General features: G+C 40.3%; 1 protein-coding gene across 2 annotated transcripts in view; it reads right to left on the bottom strand.

Annotated features, from left to right (window-relative positions):
- SMYD4 (SET and MYND domain containing 4) overlaps window positions 1-24721 on the bottom strand; it is a 54200-nt gene extending 29479 nt beyond the window's left edge. For both annotated transcript variants that reach the window (XM_010861331.1, XM_010861329.1), the window contains exons 1-5: window positions 24460-24721; window positions 23554-23699; window positions 9179-9323; window positions 4328-4417; window positions 1785-2949 (exon numbers count right to left, since the gene is read on the bottom strand). In XM_010861331.1, the coding sequence (XP_010859633.1) occupies window positions 1785-2949; window positions 4328-4417; window positions 9179-9323; window positions 23554-23687 (1534 nt within the window). In that variant the 5' untranslated portion in view covers window positions 23688-23699; window positions 24460-24721. The remainder of the gene's footprint in view (window positions 1-1784; window positions 2950-4327; window positions 4418-9178; window positions 9324-23553; window positions 23700-24459) is intronic.
- Window positions 24722-24727: the final 6 nt, after the last annotated feature.

The following is a 24727-nucleotide window of genomic DNA, read 5'->3' as shown; positions in this document are numbered from 1 at the left end:
GGCTTGCAGTGTGATTCTGTTGTATCATGGGATGAGGCCAGTGCTATTTTGGGATGTTTCCTGTGCTTCAGGATGGGGAATTGAGTCCTGCCCCAAAATATGTCCAATGAAATAACTATACACTGTATAACTTGGCAGCTGAATTAAAATTAGAGATAAAAAATATAAACAAAAGGTTGACAGGATTCTACATTACCTCGTGTGAGACAATCAAAAGAGCTAAGCATATATAGTTCAGTGAAGCCACATTTAATATCTGCCTATAAATACTAGGTGTAGATATGACCTCATTCCTCCCCTCCAGAGAGCTAATTAGGAAATTGAGAAAAGTATCCTGAGCTGACTGAATTGAAACACACTGTCTGCTAAAATGGAGATCAAACAACAGAAATGTTGGAAACACCATTTCTTTGCTAATAACAGTATCTGTTGTCAGTACAATCATATTAGAGGTGGCACTCAGGATGCTGGGCACAGGTAACCTCCCCATCTACCTTAACAGCCTCATCTCCAGGGTCTAGTTCAGGAAAACAGGGCTAGGCTAGTCTGTGTCTAGCAATGGCCCTGAGATTAAGGCAGCCCAAACCCAGATAAGGTAATCCATGTTTGGTTAGAAATAGTCATACAGCCCTGGAGAAGGCAATGGCACCCCACTCCAGCACTCTTGCCTGGAAAATCCCATGGACGGAGGAGCCTGGTGGGCTGCAGTCCATGGGGTCGCTAAGAGTCGGACACGACTGAGCGACTTCACTTTCACTTTTCACTTTCATGCATTGGAGAAGGAAATGGCAACCCACTCCAGTGTTCTTGCCTGGAGAATCCCAGGAACGGGGGAGCCTCGTGGGACACGACTGAAGCGACTTAGCAGCAGCAGCAGCAGTCATACAGCCCACTATAGCAGTATTGCCTGAAAAGCTGTGCTGGGCCAGATTCCTCTCTTGGAAATTTAAAACAGAAGAATGGAGGGAAAAATCTGTTGGCTGAAGAGAAGAGACAAGACTAGCTGTGTCACAGGAGTAAGTTAAGATTCTGATACTTTAACTACAGACCCTGCTCCGTCTGCAGTCTTGTTTGTCGTGATTGTTTTGTCTAGATTGTTTGAGCTTTCCTTCACAATAAAAAATTAACAGTGTAGGATTTCCCTGGTGGAGCAGTGGTTAAGGATCTGCCTGCCGATGTAGGAGACGTGTTTGATCTCTGATCCAAGAAGATTCCACATGCTCTGGGGCAATTAAGCCTGTGTACCACACCTACTGAGCCCTCGCGCCACAACTACTGAAGCCTATGCACCCTAGAGCCCATGCTCTGCAACAAGAGAAGCCACTATAATGAAAAGCCTCTGCACAACTAGAGTAGCCCCTGCTCACTGCAACTAGAGAAAGCCTGTGCACAGCAATGAAGACCCAGCACAATCATAAATAAACAAAATTTAAAATAAAATTACAGTTAAAATTAAAACAAAAATTAACAGTGTAACAGAGTTTTTTTTTGGGCAGGGGATAGGATTTTTAACTTTATTTTTAGAAATAAGCACATCAGCTTCACAACTCTGTAATGTTAGGTGAGATTAAACTACCCATTTTACAGATGAGAAAGCTGAGGCAGAGTAGGATCAAAGTAATTTAAAGTCACAGAGCTTCTCGATGGCATAAGCAGAAGACAGCTGTGTGTTCCCTTAAGCCACTGACTTGACTACTGTTCTCTTTTACAGTTCTTTCTCCACTGTAAATGTTAGCTCTATCAAGAATAATATTGTAAGGCAGAATAAAGAGGTTTCCTCTTACCTGTTTGCTGGATGGTCGTTATTGCCTGAGCATTACACTGCAGCTGTAACATGTGTCTCAGCATAGCCACTCCCCAAACACTCAGCTCTGCACACAACACAGGAGGCTCTGCAGCTTTCAGCTTAGTTGGTTTCAGATCTGTTGTGAAGGCCTGTAAACCAGCTGCTTCGAGCTGCCTGCACAATGCAGAAACACTTAGAGCACAGAGGAATTTGTGCTCAGGGCTATGGTTTTCAGTATGGGGTAAAAGGTGGAAGATGGCATTATAATTCCTTTCATATTTCCCATTAATATCACATCCAGGAACTGGGGTCTCAACTGCTTTGTCCTTTTTGTCCCCCTCTCCTCCCAGGTCATATTTGAGTGTCTGCACCGGATTCTTGCTTTCAGGTAAGCAGATGCCCTGGTTACTCATCTCACCACAGAGCTTCTTTGTGACTTTGCCAACATCCTCAAACCTAGCTAAAAGAGTCGACCTCAGGGCAACATGACAAAACAAACCCAGTGTGAGAAGCAGAGCCCCCAGAGAACACTCCACACTATGGTAGCGATCCCAGGCCTGCTGCATACACTCCTGGCTGCAGTACTTGGCATAGCTGCATCCATCACAGGGAACCGGGGCCAGAGTGTGCCTCAGGCATCGGTGACAGTGAAGGTCCCCATTGGTAACTTGGATGTCCCACTTGCTCTCCAGGCCACGAGGCCGCAGTGGCACTTCTCCTGGGTTAAGGACACTCACAAAAGCATCCTCTTTCACCAGAAGCTCTCCTGGGAGGATATCTTTTGTGGCAACCAGATAGCGGCCTTTTAAAGGGTCTATATGTAAGCTGACAGAGGACGAGGCACCAGGAATTTGTTCATTCTCTTCCCTTAGGTCCACACCCTCAAAGGTTTTGGTTAGAGCCTCCGGGAAGATTTCTGGGAGATTCTCCTTTTCTTGTACCTTCACTTTCACACGACAGAGGGTTCTCTGCAGAATCTGAAACTGGGAAGCTGAGAGAGTTGGCTTGGTAGCAAAGCTACTTTCAAGATCAATGATGGTCTGGCTTGCCTCCTGTGGTCTCCCCAGGGTCACCAGACACTCTGCCTTACGCAACAGCAGCTTGGGTTGCAGTCTTTCTGGATACCCATGGGTCTGTGCTCTGACGATGTCTTTAAGGCATGTCTAAAAACAGAAAGTAGATTCCCAAATGACCATTCGTCCCCACTCTATAAAATATTCACTTGGAAGTCTTAACAAAAATCTACAAGTGAGTGAAGGATTATTAAAAATAGAGCAACTACAACCCTGTGCTTATTTCTTTAAATCATATTGTACTGATCTTTTAGTTTAATGATTAGAAATACATGCTGAAGGTATTATGTTTAACTGTCATTAACTATTTTTGATTCTAAGGAAAAAAGTTTTACAGACAGAAGAGGCATATTATGGTGATTAAGAGGGCATCCCAGTACAGACTCCGCCTCTTACTAGTTGTATGACCTTGTGCAAGTGAATTAGCTTCTCAGTGTTTAAGTTTCCACATCGGAAAAAATGGGGATAATAATACCTCACAGGATAGAAGTAAAGACAAAAACAAGGTAATATACCTGAAGTGTTAAAAAGATGCCTGGAACACAGTATGTGCTTAATATATGGGAATCATTATTGTAAGAAGTAATAATATAGGGAAGATATAAAGGGCTAAATGCTTCACAAGGTCTTCCCATCGCTGCCTTCAGTAGCCCAGGCTTTTCTTGCTGGGGGACTGGAGTTAGATTCTTGCTCTCCTCTTTTGGACCAAAGGGCTTAAGTGTGAACTTGTGATTACTCAGATAGCTCTCTCCCCCACCCCCGCCACTTTTCCAGTTTTGGTTGTGCTGGGTTTTCGTAGCTGCTCAGGTTTTTCTCTAGTTCTGGAGCATAGGGGCTACTCTCTAGTTGCGGTGTGAGGCCTTCTCACTGAGGTGGCTTCTCCTGTTGTGGGGCACAAGCTCTAGGGCTCTCTGGCTTCAGCAGCTGTGGCTTCTGGGCTCTAGAGCATAAACTCAGTAGTTGTGGAGCACGTGGGATCTTCCCTGATCAGAGATCAAACCTGCATCTCCTGAGTTGGCAGACAGATTCTTTACCACTGAGCCACCCGGAAGCCCTACAGGGATATTCTTAAACCTGCTCATCTACTTATTAAAAAAAAATAAATAACCAAAACAAATAAAATAGTTTGCAAACACTTAGAACCTAAAGCATTATTAGCAGTAGCTGTGTGTATCACAATTGATCTTAACAACTGAGCACTGCTGACCCACTGGAGAGAGTCCATGGCCCTGGGGAACGTGCATGTCTCTTTCCTGCCAACCAACACCACCCTACATAATAATCTGTGACAAGTGAAGTGAACGATGAGAAGGAACAAGTTTGGGAGGATATCAATTTGCTTCTGGTTCAACCAGTTGCATAGGGCCCAGTTTTAGTGTTCTGAGGTGGAAGCAAGGATGAAGGTCTAGTCCCCCGGGGGAACCCCCTGCAGATCCTCTCCAATCACACCAGGCATTCTGATACTCACTTCATACTGACCCAGGTGGAAGAGGGCTGCAGAGCGATTGGCATAACACAGTGAAATGTCCGTAGAGCTGGGCCCCGAATGCGATACTCCCTGAAGAACAATGAACCGGTTAAGGTATATACATGGAAACTAGCATCTTCAGAGTTTTTTTTTTTTTTCAGAGAACAGGGGCTCTGCTACAAAACACTGTATACGATTGGGAAAGTTACTGGATCTCTTTGTGCTTCATCTGCTTCATTTTTAAGTACCTTAGAGCAGAGCTGAGAAGATTAGGTGAGGAAATAAATATGTGAAGCACTTTGAAGACAGCAGCTTCAGACACAGGGTCGGCCACAAGACCACACTCAAGGTAAACAAAAACTGAGGAGTATAACCTGGCACATAACAAAGTGTGAGGAGAGCAAACAGAAAGTCACACAAGAAGAAACACTAATGATACGTGGGAAACAACTCCTAGACAGATAGTCAAATACATGAAAATGAAAGCAGACAAAGGCTGCTTTTTTCTACCACCAAATTGGCAAGGAATAATCATAAAGGTGGCGTCTCCAATCACTGGAGAAAAGATTGGGATTATTCAATGAAAGTACTGGGACAAGTAGCCACTGAGGAAAAATAAAGTTGGTTCTCAACAGATGATAAAACTTTCATTAGGATAAATTCCCAATGGATCAAAACCTTAATGTGAAAACTAAAACTGTAAGAGCACTAGAACAGTCCAAAGTGATGCTGGAGTGAGAAATACCCTTCTAATTATGACACAAAACCCAGAAGTCATAAAAGGTTAATAAATGTGGTCACATAAAAATAAAAAATTTCTGTGGAGCAAAAACCAATATCAAAAGACAAACATTGAACTGGAAAAAAATATTTGCAACTCCTATTATAGGCAAAGAGCTCATTTCTTTATGAACAGTCCTACAGATCAATAAGATGACAAGCAATAATTTAGTAGGAAAATAAGCAAATGATAGGAACAATTCTCACGGGAAACATAAACGGCCCTTAAACAAATGGAACATGCTCAACCTCATTCATAATCAGCAAAATGCAAATTAAAACTCTGCTGAGATGCTATTTTTCACTTATCAGATCGGCAAAGAGAAGTAAAATTGATAGGATACTCTGCAGGCATAGGAATGAGATACACTTTGTCTACATGGCTAGTGGGAATGTAAACTAGTTGCATGACTACTGAGGCAATTCAGCAATACATATATCTCTTAATATATACGTGCTGAGGCTTTCCAGTTGGTTAGTGGTAAAGAATCCACCTGCTGACGCAGGGGACGCATGAGACACAGGTTTGATTCGTGGGTCGGGAAGATCCCCTGGAGCAGGAGATGGCACCCCACTCCAGTGCTCTTGCCTGGAAAATCCCATGGGCAGAGGAGACTAGCGGGCTACAGTCCATGGGGCCACAAAGGCTCAGACACGACTGAGCATATACACTATATTTATATATGTATCTGTATCTCCACTGACCCAGCAATTCCTCTCCTAGGGATTAATCCTACAGATATAATCTCTTATCCTACACATATATGCAAAATAACATACATGAAAGGCTTCTCCTCACAGAATTGTTTGAAGTAACAAAAGATAGGAAACAAATATTGATCTAGAAGACACTAATAAATTAACATTACATCCATACAAAGCAACAGAAGTGCAAAAACTGCAGTGCTTAACAGTGTGTGCAGAATTTTATTTACATAAAAAGAGTGCATGTGTGCAGGGGTGGCAGATTACTTGTATTTATTTGTGTTTGGTGAGGTACCTCTGGAAAAATACCTTTTAACAGCATCAGTGCTACTCACTTCTGGAGATGGAAACCAGGTGGCTGGGGAACAAAGGAAGCAGACGGCACTGTATATTCTTGCACCTTTAAAATTCTAGCTATGTAAGCACATTTCCTATGCCAGAATAAATAGGTAAAATAATGATAATAATACCATAATAATCAGTATTGCTTAGGATATAGAGAAATGAACATCCCATGTTCTGGTGGAAGGGGAGTAACTAGCTTTTTCCTGGAGAAAGATTTAGCATCAAGTGCCAAAGGCCTAAAAAAAAAAAAATTACATTCAATTGACCCAGCAATTGCCCTTCAAGGAATTTATCCTGAGGAAATAATCAGGTGTGTACAAATATTTACATAGAAAGATGCTTCTTGCAGCTTTATGATACCAAACAACCTGCCAACATTAGGAGATGTTAAATCAAGTATAGTTCTCTGTAATGGAACACTAAGCCAGCCATAAAAAATCATGTTCTAGCGGAAAATTTAATAACATGAGAAAACGGTCACAATAAATTGTTGAGGGGGAAAAAAGCAGGTTACAAAACACTAAGTACAGCATTATCACAATTTTGTACAAGAAAAACATATTTTCAGAGGAAAAAGAGGCTGGCTGGATGTAAGCAAAAATGTTAACAGTGCTTATCACTGGTTATGGGATTTTTTTCTTACTCTTTATGCTTCTCTGTATTTTCCAAGTAAACATATATTACATTTACAATCAGACAAAAATAACAAATAGTATTTCAAAAAAGAAAGAAAATAGCAACTCTATGGGAAAACGGCAAAGTACTATAATCACCAAAATACTAGCTTCATGAAAATAGGAAGGCTCATCTCCCTCTGCATTCAGAACAAATCTTAATTTTTCATCTGATTTTACTTTTTTTAGTTTATTTTCCTTGAACAACTTCCCTGTGATCACATTTATGACACGTATGCATGCAGCTGAAGAAAGATTAGCTCTGAAAAAGAACTATTAAGGCATTTATCAGTGATCATTACATCTAGTGGGTTTTAGTTCTTCGGCAATCACTAACACGTTATTCAGATAAACACTTTCTTGTAGCATCATAAAGCAGAGCTTTTATCAATTTTAGAAGATACTGCTGTTAGTCTGATAGCTGGAAAACTAATTCCAAACTTTAAGCATCGGTCTGTTTAAGATGCAGAGTAGGGGGTACCCACTTCAAAAGCACTGGCTTCCCTGACAGCTCAGTTGGTAAAGAATCTGCCTGCAATGCAAGAGACTCCAGTTCCATTCCTGGGTCAGAAAGATCTGCTGGAGAAGGGATAGGCTACCCACTCCAGTATTCTGGCTTGGAGAATTTCATGGACTGTATAGTCCATGGGGTCATAAAAAGTTGGACATGACAGAGTGACTTTCACTTTCACTATAAATTGCACACTAACTATTTCAATGGACAAGGTTCACAGACCTGATTCAAGGGATTGATACATTCTTGCTTTAAACCCATATTTATTGCTAAAAAATTATGGAAGGAAGTCTCTCAGGAATCTTTTTCAAGTTCCTACTCTGGAAGCCTTCTCATACTGTTCATGGGGTTCTCATGAACAGTAGATCACAATAAACTGGAAAATTCTTCAAGAGATGGGAATATCAGACCACCACACCTACCTCCTGAGAAATCTGTATGCAGGTCAAGAAGCAACAGTTAGAACCGGACATGGAACAACAGACTGGTTCCAAACAGGGAAAGGAGTACGTCACCCTGCTTATTTAACTTATATGCAGAGTACATCATGCGAAATGCCGGGCTGGATGAAGCACAAGCTGGAATCAAGACTGCCGGGAGAAATATCAATAACCTTAGATACACAGATGACACCACTCTTACGGCAGAAAGCAAAGAAGAACTAAAGAGCCTCTTGATGAAAGTGAAAGAGGAGAGTGAAAAGCTGGCTTAAAACTCAACATACAAAAAAACGAAGGCCATGGCATTCGGTCCCATCATTTTATGGCAAATAGATGGGGAAACAATGAAAACAATGAGAGACTATTTTTTTGGGCTCCAAAATCAATGCAGATGATGACTGCAGCCGTGAAATTAAAAGACGCTTGCCCCTTGAAGAAAAGCTATGATCAACCTAGACAGCATATTAAAAATCAGAGACTTTGCCAACAAAGGTCTGTCTAGTCAAAGCTATGATTTTTCCAGTAGTCATGTGTGGATGGGAGAGTTGGACCATAAAGAAAGCTGAGCGCTGAAGAATTGATGCTTTTGAACTGTGGTGTTGGAGAAGACTCTTGAGAGTCCACTGGACTGTGAGGAGATCAAGCCAGTTGATCCTAAAGGAAATCAGTCCTGAATATTCATTGGAAGGACTGATGCTGAAGTGAAACTCCAATACATTGGCCACCTGATGCGAAGAACTGACTCCTTGGAAAAGACCCTGATGCTGGGTAAGATTGAAGGCAAGAGGAGAAGGGGACAATAGAGGATGAGATGGTTGGATGGTATCGCCGACTTGATGGACATGAGTTTGAGCAAGCTCTAGGAGTTGGTGATGGACAGGGAAGCCTGGCATGCTGCAGTCCATGGGGTCGCAAAGAGTCGGATATGACTGAGCAACTGAACTGAAATGAACCTTAATCTAAGTCACACTGGCTATAAGCTAACCTGGTGGCTAGCCCCCAAATCCAACTTCTCTCTAAATTGGGACTATCACACACTAACAGCCTCATCGGTTATTCAGACAAAAAAGGGCACACAATTCAGTGAGAGCTGATAGACACGGGTGAGGGAGGCCAAGGCGTCCAGTAAGGCTTGCTACACTTGTGCCTGAGGGAATACGTGAAGAGAAGTTTCTTGGTGGAATTTAGGACATATAATACAAACTCTCCTTTGTTTCAGAATATGAACAGAAGCAGAGTTGTACCAGTTTTCTTTTTCAAATCCAATCCAGAATTAATAGACAAAGTTACTAGTGGCTATACCACTTGGCAAGAACGGTTCTGTCTTTTGAAGAAATATGCACTGCTGGATGGTTGAGACAGCTCGTCCTGCTCGGCTGGGGGTGGGTCTTACCTTAGAGTACAGCACTGCGGCTCCCATATAATCCTTCGCCTGAAATTTTTGGTTTCCTTTTTCTCTGTAGAAAAGGGAAGCGTCGGGGTCCTTTCCAACAAGGTAACCTCCAGAAAGCCTTTTTAAAAACATCTCATCCTCAGGTCTTCACGAAGAAAGAAAAAACAACAATGACAAAAAAAAAAAAAAAGCACAGACTTGTTATTTCAAGGAAAATGAACGACTGCACCTGAAACAGGAGTGAGTGCCTATGAAACACTGGGACGCAAGAGGTTGGATGCGTTATGTAACGTGACTGGGGAAACCAGCTTCGGTCTCAGAGACAAAGGGACTAGAATTTCTATTTAGAGGACAGAATACAATTTATTTATTTGTTTTGAGGCTGTGCTGGGTCTTCACTGCAGCGCATGGGCTCTAGAGCACGTGGGCTCAGTGAGCCCACATCACATGGGACCTTTTAGTTCCCCCAGCAGGGACTGAACCTGAGTCCCCTACACTGGAAGACAGATGCTTAACCACTGGACTTACAGGGAAGTCCCGTACACTTTTTATTCTATATCTCATAATTACTGGCCAATAAACCATTCCTTGGATTAATGCATTATACAGAAGTTTGGGTGTGGAGAATGACATAATACACAAGAGTCTGTACTAAGACGTAGTCTCCACCTAAACTTTATTGAAAATACCTGGGTGAACAGCTGACAGAGGGGAGAGAGGGAGGAAGGGAGAGAGTGAGAAGAGGGAGGGGGAGAGAAGCCTGAAGAAGAGGAAGAGAGGAGATGAATCATAAAGTTAGTGTAATGAACTGTGAACATCTGGAGAATCTGAAAGAAGGGTGCTGCACAGCAATTCTTTACCTTATTTTTGCAAGAAAATCTGAAATTGTTTCAGTCTGCCAAGTGTTTAAAAGTAAGTATATGAATTCTCTAATATAGAAATATACAAACATACACCTTTCTTCCAATAAAGAAAAATAGTATAGAATAACCTAGCCTATGCTCTGACTATACAGTGCAATGAAACAAAATATGAACAAAATGGGAACTAAAAATCCTCTTAAGCAACTCTTGGGTTAAAGGGGAAATCAAAGTCAAAACTGCAGAATATTCAGAAAACTATTTTTCAAATTTTTGTTTACAAAGATCTACCATAAGAAATACCTTTCACGTTGCGATTCAGTGTGATGCATCTGCATATATACAGAAATTTCACAAAACATTATCTTTCATTTAATGTCAAATATGGTTTTATTAATAAACACAATATAAAAAAAACCCTCAAAATAAATAACAGAGAAAGAAAAATAAGGAAAGATTTTATTTAATTCAGAAGGTGTGCTTGCCTGTTCAAAATTTATTCCAGTCCAGAAAATCTGAGGACAATAACCCACGCATATCTGATACACACAGATCCTATTCTTTGTTCTATTTGTTTTTGTGTTGTTTTAAATTAGGTTAAATCTGCAAATCCTATCCAAACAAAAAAGTTGTGATGAACAGTAATAACAGGAAAACTCTTCTTGCCTAACAATGACTATTCTTTAATCTTAATCCAAAATGATGACAAACTCAATGTTATTGTAATTGGTCTTCAGTGTAATTAAGAACTAAGCTGCAATAACTCATTCTTTCTTGCAGCACCAAGTTTAACTCAGTAATTAAAAGTTTTGAAAAGCAAATGGATGGTCTTTTTTAATATTTCAAATTTTCTTTTGGAATGTTAGGATAAAAAATGTGTGGAAGTGAGATGAAAAACGTTTTTCTTTGGGTGTGGGTGCACTCTGTGGCATGGTAGGTGTTAGTTCCCCACCCAGGGATTGAACCAGTGCCCCCTGCTGAGGAAGCTCAGAGTCTTAATGGATGGACCACCAGGGAAGTCCAAGATGGAACAATTTTCTGGTTAATTTTTTTTTATTGTGGTAAATATTTTAAAAATTATCATTTCAACTATTTCAAAGTGGACAGTTTAAGTACATTCATAATGTTGTGCAATCGTCACCACTATCCATTTCCAGAACTTTTTCACCAGCCCAAAGGAGAAGTCTGTACTCATTAAGCAGCAACTCTCTAGTCTTCCCTCCCTCTAGCCTTGGTAACCTCTATTACACTCTCTGTTTCTATGAAGTTGTCCATTCTAGGTACTTCATATAAGTGGAATCATACAGTGTTTGTCCTTCTATGTCTGGCTTGTTTCACTAAGCATAGCATTCTCAAGGTTCTTTTTTTCACAGCTGAATAATATTCCATTGTATGTATATACCACAGTTTCTTTATCCATTCATCTGTTAGTGGACATTTGGGCTATTTTCACTCTTGGGCTATAGTGAATAATACTGCTCTGGACATTGGTGTGCAAGTAAATCTGTTCAAGTCTCATTTTTGGTTCTTTTGGGTATAAACCCAGAAGTGGTACTGCTGGATTACATAGTAATTCTAGTCTAAAATTTCTGAAAAACTGCCATATTGTTTCTCATAATGGCTATACCATTTTACATTCCCACCAACGGTGAACAAGGGCTCCAATTTGTCCGCATTCTCACCAACACTTTTTAGGTTTTTTTTGGATAGTAGCCATGTTAACGAGTATTAGGACAATAAGGTATCTTGCTGTCGTTTGACTTGCATTTCCCTAATGATTAGTGATGCTAAGAGCATCTTTCCATATGCTTATTTCATGTGCTTATCTTCTTTGGAGAAATGCCTATGCAAGTCCTTTGGCCATTTTTAATTGGGTTTGTTGTTGCTGTTCTTGAGTCTAGGATTTCTTTATATAATCTGGATATTAATCCCTTAGCAGCTATATGATTTGCAATATTTTCTCCCATTCTGTCGGTTGCCTGCAGACAATTGCCAACAGAATAAATACTCTGTTGGTATTGCCACTTGAGGCACTAAATATTCCACTTTTCGTGAAGTCTGATTTGCTTGTTTTTTCTTTTGTTGCTCATGCCTTTGGTTTCAGAGCCAAGAAAAGATGCCAAATCCAATGTCATAGGCTTTGGGCTTATGTTTTCTTCTAAGAGTTTTATAGTTTTAGCTCTTAAATCAACTAAATTACTTGAGTTATTTTCGAGTTAGCTTTTGTAGATGGTTTAAGGTAAAGGTCCAACTTCATTCTTTGGCATGTAGAGTCTAACTTGAAAGCAGATAGAAAGAACCAAGCTCTTTCCTCTAGCCATGCCTTCTCTTTCTAGAGCCCTAGACAGGTAGAGCCTCTTATTCGCTTGATAGGCAAAGCAGAAAGGCCCAGCCCCAGCAGAGCGTACAGAAGATAAGAGCTGAGAAGCTATAGCTTAATAACTAGCATCCATTCACACGTGCACATTTTTTTTCCTGAAAGTAAGTGCAGTCATCATGGAAGTTCACCTCTAAGTATTTCACCATGCCTCTGCTAAGAATAAGGACATTCTCCTATATCTTGATATTGCAATATCATTATCATGCCTAAAAAATTAACTCTAATTCAAATATCATTTAAAATTTCTCCATTATTCCTAAAATGTCTTTTTTTTTTCTTACCCCAACCTGATGCAGGATCAAGGTTCTAATTACTGCACTTAGCCATTATTTCTCTTTAGTGTCTTTTGATAGTTTCATGATTTTTGTTTTATTTTTCATGACTAAATTTTCTGAAGATTCGGGCCAGAAAAATGTTCTACATTCTGGTTTTGTCTCATTGTTTCCTCATGATTAGATTCAGATCAAACAATTTTTGCCAAGAGTATTAGTACATTATTAAATCTGTATACTTTTTGCTGTTTCAAACCAGGAGACACGTAATATCAAGCAGTCAGTCCGACCACCACTGGGGATGCTGTTTGGTCATTTGATTGGTGACTGTTAGATTCCTCCAATATAAAGATAACTTACCTCTTGTAGTAAGTAACATTAATAAGTAATCTGTGGGGCTTTGAGGCCATGGGAATAATCTGTTTCCAGTGATCTTTCTTCTAATGGTTTGAGCATCCATTGATGATTATTGCCAGAATTCAGTTATTACATTGGGTGTTACAAAATGGTGATTTTCTAATTTTATCATTATTTTTAAACTTATTAATTAGCATTCTTATGTAAAGACAAATGTTGCCCCCTTTTCTTCTTTTACTTATTTATATATTTATTTGAATATCACCATGAACTTAAAAAATTCATTTTTATAAACCATTACCATCATCATACTTTTTGATGCTCAGACTGTCCTAAATTTGGACAGTGGAAACTCTCCAGACTGGCTCCTATGTTATTTTTATTTACATAAATCCATTAGTCTTTGAGCATTTCCTTGATTTCTGGAAAGTAATCCAGCTGTACCAGTATAAAATCAAAACAAATGGAAATGCAGTGAGTACAGATAATAACTCTGTTAAGGATTCCCTAGGACACTGCAGATTATCAGTGGGAGAGGTTCACTTGTCTCAGGAGGTCTTGATATTGACAAAAGGCATCTAATTGGAGAAAATATTCCTCAAAGACTGTAAATGGCAAAAAAGAAAAGTGCATGCCTGGCTTTAAGCTTTAAAGGCCCAATTCACATTTTCCTTTAACAGGCAAGCATATGGGAATTAGAAATTTAAATCTTTTTTGGTCATTTTAGATTATGATTGGCTAATTTTACAAACAGCTCTCCAGAACTAACTTGTTAAGTAAAGAAGTTTGGGGATGAAGTAGTGAGAGATACACAGAACAAATAAAAACAGGGGGAAAAATTAACTTCAGGGAAAACAAGAGTTGTATCAGAAAGGAAATGTAATTCAAAATATACTTTGTGGTTCACATGATATCTACAGAGACATAATGATATACACAGTGAAAACTGGTTTAACCAGTATCATATTCTATTAGCTATACAATTGTGGATCACAACAGACTGTGGAAAATTCTGAAAGAGATGGGAATACCAGACCACCTGACCTGCCTCCTGAGAAACCTATATGCAGGTCAAGAAGCAACAGTTAGAACTGGACATGGAACAACAGACTGGCTCCAAATAGGGAAAGGAGTACGTCAAGGCTGTATATTCTCACCCTGCTTATTAAACTTATATGCAGAGTACATCATGAGAAATGCTGGGCTGGATGAAGCACAAGCTGGAATCAAGATTGCTGGGAGAAATATCAATAACCTCAGATATACAGATGACACCACCCTTATGGCAGAAAGCAAAGAAGAACTAAACAGCCTCCTGATGAAAATGAAAGAGGAGAGTGAAAAAGTTGGCTTAAAACTCTACATTCAGAAACCTAAGATCATGGCATCTGGTTCCATCACTTCATGGCAAATAGGTGTGGAAACAATGGAAACAGTGACAGACTACTTTTTCGGGCTCAAAATCACTGCAGATGGTGACTGCAGACGTGAAATTAAAAGATGTTTGCTCCTTGGAAGAAAAGCTATGACCAACCTAGACAACATACTAAAAATCAGAGATATTACTCTGCCAACAAAGGTGTGCCTAATCAAAACTCTGGTTTTTCCAGTGGTCATGTATGGATGTAAGAGTTGGACTATAAAGAAAGCTGAGCACAGAAGAATTGATGCTTTTGAACTGTGGTGTTGAAGAAGACTCTTGAGAGTCCCTTGGACAGCAAGGAGATCCAACCAGTCCATTCTGAAGGAGATCAGTCCTGAATATTCATTGGAAGGACTGATGCTGAAGCTGAAACTCCAGTACTTTGGCCACCTGATGTCCTTGGAAAAGACCCTGATGTTGGGAAAGACTGAAGGTGGGAGGAGAGGGGGATGACAGAGGATGAGATGGTTGGATGGCATCACCAACTCAATGCACATGAGACTGAGTAAGCTCCAGGAGTTGGTGATGGACAGGGAAGCCTGGCATGCTGCAGTCTATGGGGTCACAAAGAGTCAGACATGACTGAGAGACTGAACTGAACGAATACATTGTGAACTATAATACAGTTATGACAACAGAATGAGGGAAAAACAAAAATATACATGGAGAAGGCAATGGCAACCCACTCCAGTACTCTTGCCTGGAAAATCCCAGGGACGGAGGAGCCTGGTGGGCTGCCGTCTATGGGGTCGCACAGAGTAGGACATGACTGAAGCGACTTAGCAGCAGTAGCAGCAGCCTGCATGTGAATTGGGAGTAAGAGAGCTAGATTTGGCATCTAAAACTAAAAACTCAAAACTAACATTATTACCATACTGTTTAGCAATATGAAATTAAATACTGGAAGAAACAGTGAAAATAATTTTAAATATCAGTCTTTGGGGAACAGAAATGGGGGAAAGTAAGACAGAGAATTGCTGTTTTTCTTTATAAGCTTTGAAGTATTATTTGACTTCTTACATTATATGCATATTCTGCTGTGCTATGCTTAGTTGGTCAGTTGTGTCCAACTCTTTGCAACCTCATGGACTGTAGCGCACCAGGTTTCTCTGTCTGTGGGATTCTCCAGGCAAGAATACTGGAGTGGGTTGCCATGCCCTCCTCCAGGGGATCTTCCCAATCCAGGGATCAAATCCAGGTCTCCCACACAGCAGGCAGATTCTTTACTGTCTGAGCCACCAGGGAAGCCTGATATGCATATTACTCTGATGAAACATGAACTAAAAAAGGAAAATATTTCCACTTAATAAGGTACCATGTCTACACAGTTTTACAAGATTTTCTACCCGCTTTAAAGAATCAAATAATCCCTACAATACATGAATTATTTCAGAGCACACAGAAAGATGGGAAACTCTCCAATTCAGGCTATGAGGCTACCATAACCCTGATACCAAGAGCTGACAAATACAGCACAAAAAAGAACATGCCATCTAATACCATTTCAGAACACAGATACAAAAATCCTAAAAATAACATCAGCAAATTGAATCTAGCCATGTGTTAAAAAAAATGATAGATAATAACCAGAGTTTACCTCCAGAACAGTTCAACTTTAGTACATCTACTGATACCAATTTTGCATTAACAGATTAAAGGAGAAAATGAAAATGATCATTCCTCTTAGAAGACACTAATATATAAAAAGAAAGAACTGATAAAATTCAGCACTTATTTATGGTGGAATGTAAGGCAACTTCCATAAACTGAAAAGGGTATTATATAATACTATATCCCTGTAGCAATGTCCTAAATGGCTATTACTATTCAACATTGCACTAGAGGTCTAACTAATGCTATAATTAAAAGGTAGAAGAGCTACAAATATTGGAAAGGAAGATTACTGCTTGCAGATATACTTCCTAAAAATTCTAACTGGACTGGCATAAAAATGATGAAATAATGTGAAAGCAGTTAGGTGGCCTGTTACGATTCCTAGGTTATGTTTATACCATCGATCATCAGTTAGATAATTTAACTGGGGGGTAAGTCTTATTCACAAGAACAACAAAAACCTTGTAAGAAGTAAGAATAAATCTGAGAGGAAATGTACAAGATCTGTATAAAGAAAATGATAAAAAAATTTTACTTATGGACATAAAAGAAGCCCTAAACATGTGGCAAGATATACCCTTTACTTGAATGAGGAAATTTAATATTGTAAAGATGTCAAATCTCCCTAGATGAATCTATAAATCCAACACAATTCCAAAAACCCAATGACACTTTTTATTGAACTTGACTGTCAATTCTGAAGTTCACATGGGGGAAATGTATATAAAAATAGCCAAGATAGTCTTGAAAAAGAAGAATGACCCTGTGTGTGTGTGTGGGAACTTGGCTTAACAGAGAGCAAAGCCACATTTGTACCAGACTTTTCTGCCTTCAAGTGCTCTTTCTCACTACATCTGGTAATAAAATCTCAGGGGAAACCATTCCTTGTGGTTGGAGGAGGACTGACTCCAATTTCACAAGAGGGTTGGGCATGTGGTACAGGCCTGGCCACTCAGAGGAGCCCACGCCTTTGGTTGAAGGGGTATGCATGCCACCAAAGACAGGTTGATCAGAGTCCCACCCATTTTTTTTGGCCAAAGCTCTTGGAAAAGATGACCTCTTTTCTTGTAGTTATTAAGCTATTATCAGGGTGTGCTCAAGGCTACCAATGGCTATCCTGAGTACCAGGGGGAGAGAGTGCCTGACAGATGAAGAGATGGGAGTCTGATGACATCTTCTGAGCTCCTGGACACAACTTTGCAAAAAAATAGGCCTGCCTTTCTGCACATCCTAGTTTCATAGCCTGTAGATTTCCTAATTTGGGCTGGGTTCTGTCACTTGACTGAAAGAATTCTAATATTATACTATAAAATCACAGTAATTAAAACCCTTTGGTTTTGGCACAGAAATAGAGCCTAGGAACACATTTACAGATAAGTAGGAATTTAATTTTTAATAAATGTGGCATTTTGAAGCACTGGGGAAAGGATGGACTATTCAATTAATGATGTCAGGAAATCATCTGGGGAATAAAACTTAAAACATTCCCTCACATCATATACAAAAAATAAATTCCAGATGGATTAGAGAGCTAAAACTAAAACACAGAGCTACCAAAAGAGTTAGAGGAAAATAAAACATTTTTTATAATCCCAGGGAAGAGTAGACTACCCTAAGACACATAACCCAGAAGCCATAAAAGAAAATGACAGATATGGCTGAATAGAGGTTAAAACACATACACACAATTTATGCACGAGAGACACCATGAGTAAAAATTTTAAAAAGATAAATAATAGACTAGGAGAAAGATTGTAGCATGTACCATAAAGAAATACATAGCCAGAGTCATGAAGACTTCTTATGAACAAGAGAAAGATAAATGATCCACTAGAGAAATGGGCAAAGGACAGGAACAAAAAATTAACAGAAGAAACAGAAATGGGTAACATTGCAAATGGTGTTACTGTAACTAGTCATCAGAAAAACGGGAATTGAAACGTTATTTTGTCCTTAAGGGTGCCAAAAATTAAAGACTGTTGCTTTCTAACGCTGGTGAGAGTACGTTTATGATAAATGGGTAAAGCCTTCTTGGAAGACAATTTGGCAGTTATTTGTTAAATTTTCCGTGCTTATAACCATTGATAAAACAAATCCTCTTTGAACAATCCATCTTAAGTTCTAAATATATGTACAAAAATATACATATAAGCTGTTCACTGCAACAGTTTTGTAACAGTTAAAAAAAAAAAAAGAACCCACAATACTATTTTACCATTTCCCAAACACAAGAATCTTACAATTTAACACCATTTACTCATCTTGCCCTTTGAACTACTGATGTCATGTCTTTGAAATGTTTTAAATCCCATAAGACGTTAACATCATTGTTTTATTTTTGTCATCATTTTAAATAATTAATTCAAAACTATTTACCCACATACATACCTTTTCTGGTGCTTTTCATTCCTTTCTGCAATCACAATGCTTCCTAACCTGAAGAACTTACTTCAATATTTCTTAAAGCTCTGATTTGCAGAAGAAACAGTCTCTCAGATTTTTCTTTTGCATTTATTTTTGAAAGGTACTTTAATTAGGTATAGAATTCTAGGTGGGAAAGTTTTGTCTTACTTTGTTTTTCTTTCACCACTTTAAATGTGCCATTCAGGTGTCTTCTAGCTTCTATAGTTTCACTGAAAAAAACTAGCCATCAGTCATATTCTTACACCCAAAAGGACAAAGTAACATTTTTTTTTCTTTGGTTATTTTTCAGATTTCCTCTTTTTTTCACCTTTAGTTTTGAGCAGTTTGAGTCTGATGTCTCTAGGTGTGATTCTATTTATGTTTACACTGTCTGGGACTTGCTGGGCTTCTGGAATCTGTGGGTTGATGTCTTATCAGTTTTAGAAAATCTTTGGTCATCCTTTTAGAATATTGCTTCCATCTGACTCTCTTCTTTACTGACACTCCAATTACAGGTAGGTTAGACGTTTGATTGTATCCTATATATCTCTGTATGCCATACCATTTTCTCCATTTTCTTTTCTTCTTGTGCTTTATTTTGTTTTTCATTAACCTGTAAACCACTTTCCTAATCTAATTTTCCACTACATCCAATTTTCTGTCAAGCTTGAGAATTAAGTTGATTTTAATTACAGTATATTTTGAACTCTGAAAAGTCTACTTTTTTGCCTCTATTATTTAAAAACTACTTTTATTGTGGTAAAATACACATAGTATAAAATTTACTATCTCAACCACTTTAAAGTATATATTCAGTAGTAGTATATACATTCATGTTACATGACCATCGTCAACATCCATTTCCATAACTTGTAAAACTGAAACTCTAAACTCATGAAAACAATAACCCTCTATTTCCCCCCACCCTCAGCTCCTGGCAATCACCATTTTACTTTCTGCCTCTTTGATTTTGACTACTCTGGACTACCTGAATTTGATTTTTTTTTATAGATTCTGATTCTCTGTTGCAATCTATTTTTTCATCCACTTAGTCCATCTCCCCTAGTTTCTTCAACATGTTAATCAGAGTTATTTAAAAGTCTGTATGTAGATATCAATCGATCTATTTCTAATGTTAATTTTTTTTCCTCTTCATTATTGGTTATTTTTCTGCCCCTCTGCATGTTTAGTAAATCTGTGTTCCTGACACTGTGTACAAAAAACATAAGGAAGCAAGACAACATCTTCCACTGTCAAAGTGTCTCCTTTCCTATCCTAGACAGACAGAGTATAAGGGCTGGCCTACATTTATCCAATCAAGAGTTGAACTGGATCAGTGTTGGGCTACAGGCTTACTAAAACTCAGTACATCTGTGGTTTCCTCGGGTGTGGATCTCCTGAGCTTTTGGTTGAGAGACTAGAAGGTCTCTTGTCTCCTCATGCATGAAAGTTTTGGTCTTTGCATGTTTTGAACTAAGATTTTCTTTTTAATAACTTTTTTTTGTTTTTGGCTGTGCCACGCAGCACGTGGGATCTTAGTTCCCCAACCAGGGATAGAAAATGTATCCCCTGCAGTGGAAGCAGAAGACCACTGGACCTTCACGGAGGTCCCTAGGATTTTCAACTTACCACGACACAGGTGCAGAATCCAGCAAATGGCTTGAGAGGAAGATTGTATGTGTGTTTTTTGTGTACAAAAAGCACACAGGAAAGACGTATGGCCAGTGATCTGGAGGGCTTCCCTGGTGGCACTAGTGGTAAAGAATCTGTCTGCCAATGCAGGAGACACTAGAGACTCACATTCGATCCCTGGGTTGGGACGATACCCTGGAGGAGGGCATGGCAACCCACTCCAGTATTCTTGCCTGGGCAATCCTATGGACAGAAGAGCCTGGGGGCCTACAGTCCATGGGGTTGCAAAGAGTCAGACATGACTGAGTGACTGAACCTGGATGTCTACTGGACATTGCCAACTGGAATATGAATCGTTCAAGTTCCTTCCCAAGACAGCTCCACCTGCAGCTTTCCCAGGTGTGGAAATTTCATCCTTCTACCTTTGCCCTGTAGGTCTACATCACGAGAGCCACTTTTGACTTCTCTCATTCTCTAATACACCATATTCCATGTGTCAGGAAATGCGATTAAGTCCACCATTGGAATTCAACCACTTCTCATCCCTACTACTACCACCCTGGCCCAAATTACTATCACCTCCTCTCTCACCTGGATTAAAGCAATAAGCCTCCCAACAAGTCTATCCATTTCCATTCTTGCTCCTCTTATGAAAGTGAAAGTCGCTCAGTCATGTCCGAGTCTTTATGACCCCGTGGGCTATACAGTCCATGGCATTCTCCAGGCCAGAATACTGGAGTGGGTAGCCTTTCCTTTCCCCAGGGGGGATCTTCCCAACCCAGGGATCGAACCCAGGTCTCCCGCATTGCAGGTGGATTCTTTACCAACTGAGCCATCAGGGAAATGTTCCTCCTATAGTATACCCTCAACACAGTGGTTAGAGCAATCCTTTAAAACAGGGATCAGCAAACTTTCTCTAGAAAGCCAAAGAATAAACATTTAACCTATATGGGCCAAGAGGTAAAAATCAGGCTGTTATATACATACTTATACAACAAAAGAAAAAACATGCTTTTATTTGCAAAATTCAAAATTAATAGTAATAACCGAGCACATTTTTAAACAAGGTCTACTAATGAGAAAATGAAAACCAAAAAATTTTTAAAGGATCCCATTTTGCTAAACTGGAGCTCAAAGCCAATGTCCCCCATCATCAAATTGACTACAAACGTTTATCTGTAAAAACCATTCTTAGCTGAAGGCCACACAGAAACAGGCAGTGGGATGGATTTATCCTGTGCGATGTTGTTTGCTGATATCTGTTTTAAAATATAATCAGATCATATCATTCTCATCTCAAAACTGCGTTAATAGTTTTCTATTGTTGTGTAACAATTGCCACACATTTGGCAGGTTAAAACAATACCCATTTATTATCCTCAGTTCTGTAGATCACAAGTCCAGGTGGGCTTGCCTGGGCTCTCTGTTTAGGGTCTTAACAGGCTGAAATCAAGGTGAGCTCTTCTACAGAAGGTCTGGGAAAGAATCTGTGCCTAAACTCATTTAGGCAGTTGACAGAAGCCAGTGCCTTGCAATTGTGTGTCTGAGGTTCCCATTTCCTTGCTGGCTGTTAGCCAGGAAGCACTCTGGGCTTCCAGAAGCTGCCTGCATTCCTTGTCATGTGGCTCCATCTTCAAAGCCAGTCAAAGCGCATTCAAATCTTATGCTTTGAATCTCTCTGATTTCCCTTTCTGCTACCAGCTGGGACAAACTCTCTGCTTTTAAAGGTCTTGCTTGATTAAGGTTATGCCCACCCGGTAATTATATCTCAAAGTCAGCTGGCTTGGGACTTGCATTCCATCTGCCAAATCCCTTCCCAGCAGTGTTTAGGTTAATGTTAGATTAAATAACCAGGGGACAAGGATGGTGGGGGTGAGGGGCATTTTTAGAATTCTTCCTACCACATGCTGCAATAACTTCCTACTCAGAGTAAAAAGATAAGGCACTAATAAAGGACCCAGTTGATTGGGAAACCTGCTCCCAACTCCCATGCATGTCCCATTACTCCTCTGATAGTATTTCCTACCACTCGCCCTCTGGCTCACTTTGTTTATTCACTACTACCTGTTCACCCAACTTGCTGTTTTTTAAACCAGGCCGGATACTCTCCCATCTTAGGCTCTCTGCCCAGAATTCTCTTCTATCAGACATCTACTTTGCAAACTCCTGTATGGCGAAGACTCTGCTCCACTTTTGCTCTTTCAAGAGGCATATCTGACGATACCGTTTAATACTACAACCTGTACTCTCGTTCCTAGCACTGGCTATTGCCCCCACCCCATTCAATTTTCCTTTTTTCAACTGCACTTATCACTTTTAACATATTATACACATTATGATGTTTATTTCTGTTCCTCCTTGGTAGTAAGGATCTTTGTTTGTCTTAAAAAATTCATTTATCTATTTTTGGCTGAGCTGGGTCTTTGTTGCTACCTGGGCTTTTTCTCTACTTGAGGTACGTGGACTTCTCATCGCAACAGCCTCTCTTGGTGCAGAGCCTGGGTTCTAGGACAAGTGAGCTTCAGAAGTTTCGGCACACAGGCTCAGCAGTCGTGGCTCCCAGGCTCTTGAGCACAGGCTCAACAGTTGCGGCTCACGAGCTTAGTTGCTCCGCAGCATGTGGATTCTTCCTGACCCAGGGATGGAACCCGTGTCTCCTGCATTGGCAGATTCTTTACCACTGAGACACCAGGGTATTTTTTTAAACGATGTGCTTCTGGTTTACTAAGCACCTAGCACAGTAGTTGGCATGAAACAGATGTTCAATAATAATTCACTGAACGAGGTTTTGGGAAATTGTTTCAGTTTCTTATACACATGTGTGTACTAGGTCGTGATGTACAATATGTTTCTTATTGAAGAATGTAGTCAAGAGTGTTTTAAAACTACTTAGGTTAGACTATATGACCTCCATGGTTCTTTCCAAATAGAATTTTTTAATTTCTATGTGCAGCCACTGAATCTGCACTGTATCCTTTGGGATATGGCAAGGTGTACAGCCTAGTAACTACCTCAAGGCATGACTACTGAGACATAATGCTGACAATGACAAAGCTAACAAGCATCCATCCACCTGCCAATGCAGAAGACTCAAGAGACACAGCTTCAATCCCTGGTCGGGAAGATCCCCTGGAGAAGGGAATGGCAACCTGCTTCAGTATTCTCGCCTGTAAAATCCAACGGACAGAGGAGCCTGGCGGACTACAGTCCAAGGGGTCGCAGAGAGTCTGACATGACTGAGCACACACATACCTGTTCTATTGATATAATAGGTTAGAAAGAACTGTGGAAATAGCAAGAACTGCTGAATGCCCCAAAAGAGAAAAATCTGCACTTAACTCTTCCATCAGAAAGAGATATAATCTGAGAGGAAGTCATAAAAGAGAACACTTTCCAGATCAAAACTTCCCTGACTGAAGCTTTCATTCACTTACTGAAGAAGCGGAGATGAGTGAAGAAAGAGATCGTGCAAAGTCTCTGCTGTAGAAATGGTGACCTGAATGGACTTGGGGAGCAAAGACCACTTCTGAAGTATGTATGATTTCCACTCATCCACGGGCAGATCCATGCTACTGTAGATCTAAAAAATGAGTGAGAAAACAAGGAATTCAGTTTTCTACAAATGCATAATTTCAGAAAATCGATTTCATTCAAGCAAGCATGAAGCAACAAAATCAGATCTTGTAGTCTCTTCCTACAGTTGTTTACATGCCAAGCAAGGATGTATCCTCTCCCGCACCAATTCACATCCCTTCATTCAGAAATATTTACTGAAAACTGACTTTGTTCCCGGCATCGTATTAGGAAACCGTTATACATGATGAATCAGATTTCTTACACAGTTCAGTTTTTTCTTTTCAATCCCGAGGTCACTCCTTTAGTTCAAGCCCTCACCATTTCTTGTCTGGCATTCTTTCTCGAGTGTCATTAGTCTTCAGGCCCTCTGACTCCCCCTCCCCGCTCCCCCTTCCCAATTTAGTCCATCCTCCATACTGAGACAGATGTCAATTCTCTGCCTTAAATTCACCGATGCTCCTCCTAGAACTTAGGGAAGCCCAGTGCAAACCCTTTATTATTTGACCCCTGGCCCACTTTTTGATCAAGTCTCGCTTTTTCCTCTATACCCTACTATCCGAATTTCCACACATCCTTCAAGATGGTGGAAATGGTTCCTACTCCGGGAAGCCTTCCCTGATTTTGCCACCTGTGACGACAGGAGCACACTTTGCGTCTCTCCTGGGGCCCAAACCACGTCTACACTGAGTTAAGGCTACGCACAGCAGAAAACTCCCTCGACGTACTGTGCTCCCCTCTGGGAGTAGAGACCAGGTCTTATTTACCTTGAGAGACCCCCCACTGTGCCAAGCTCAGGGTCTGGCACCTGCGGGAGTTCAGCTCGGGGTTGCTGAAAGAAGCGAGTCACTGCTTTGACCACATTCAGTAGCAGAATTATCAGGGAACCCCTCGAACACGCCTCTGGGCCAGCAGTCTGCGGCTGCCAGCCAAAGGCCGAGCGCGGTTCGTTTCCTAGGGCCCGAGGGGAAAGCTCCCGGAACCCCTCCGCCCTGCGCCCTTGGCGGCGCCCGCGTCACGCTTCGCGCGCCCCGC

The sequence above is a fragment of the Bison bison genome, unplaced genomic scaffold (genome assembly GCF_000754665.1).
Source record: "Bison bison bison isolate TAMUID 2011002044 unplaced genomic scaffold, Bison_UMD1.0 scf7180017864472, whole genome shotgun sequence".
Classification (NCBI taxonomy): Eukaryota; Metazoa; Chordata; class Mammalia; order Artiodactyla; family Bovidae; genus Bison; species Bison bison.
Note: the sequence above shows the minus strand (reverse complement) of the source record. Positions and strands in the feature narration are given on the sequence as shown.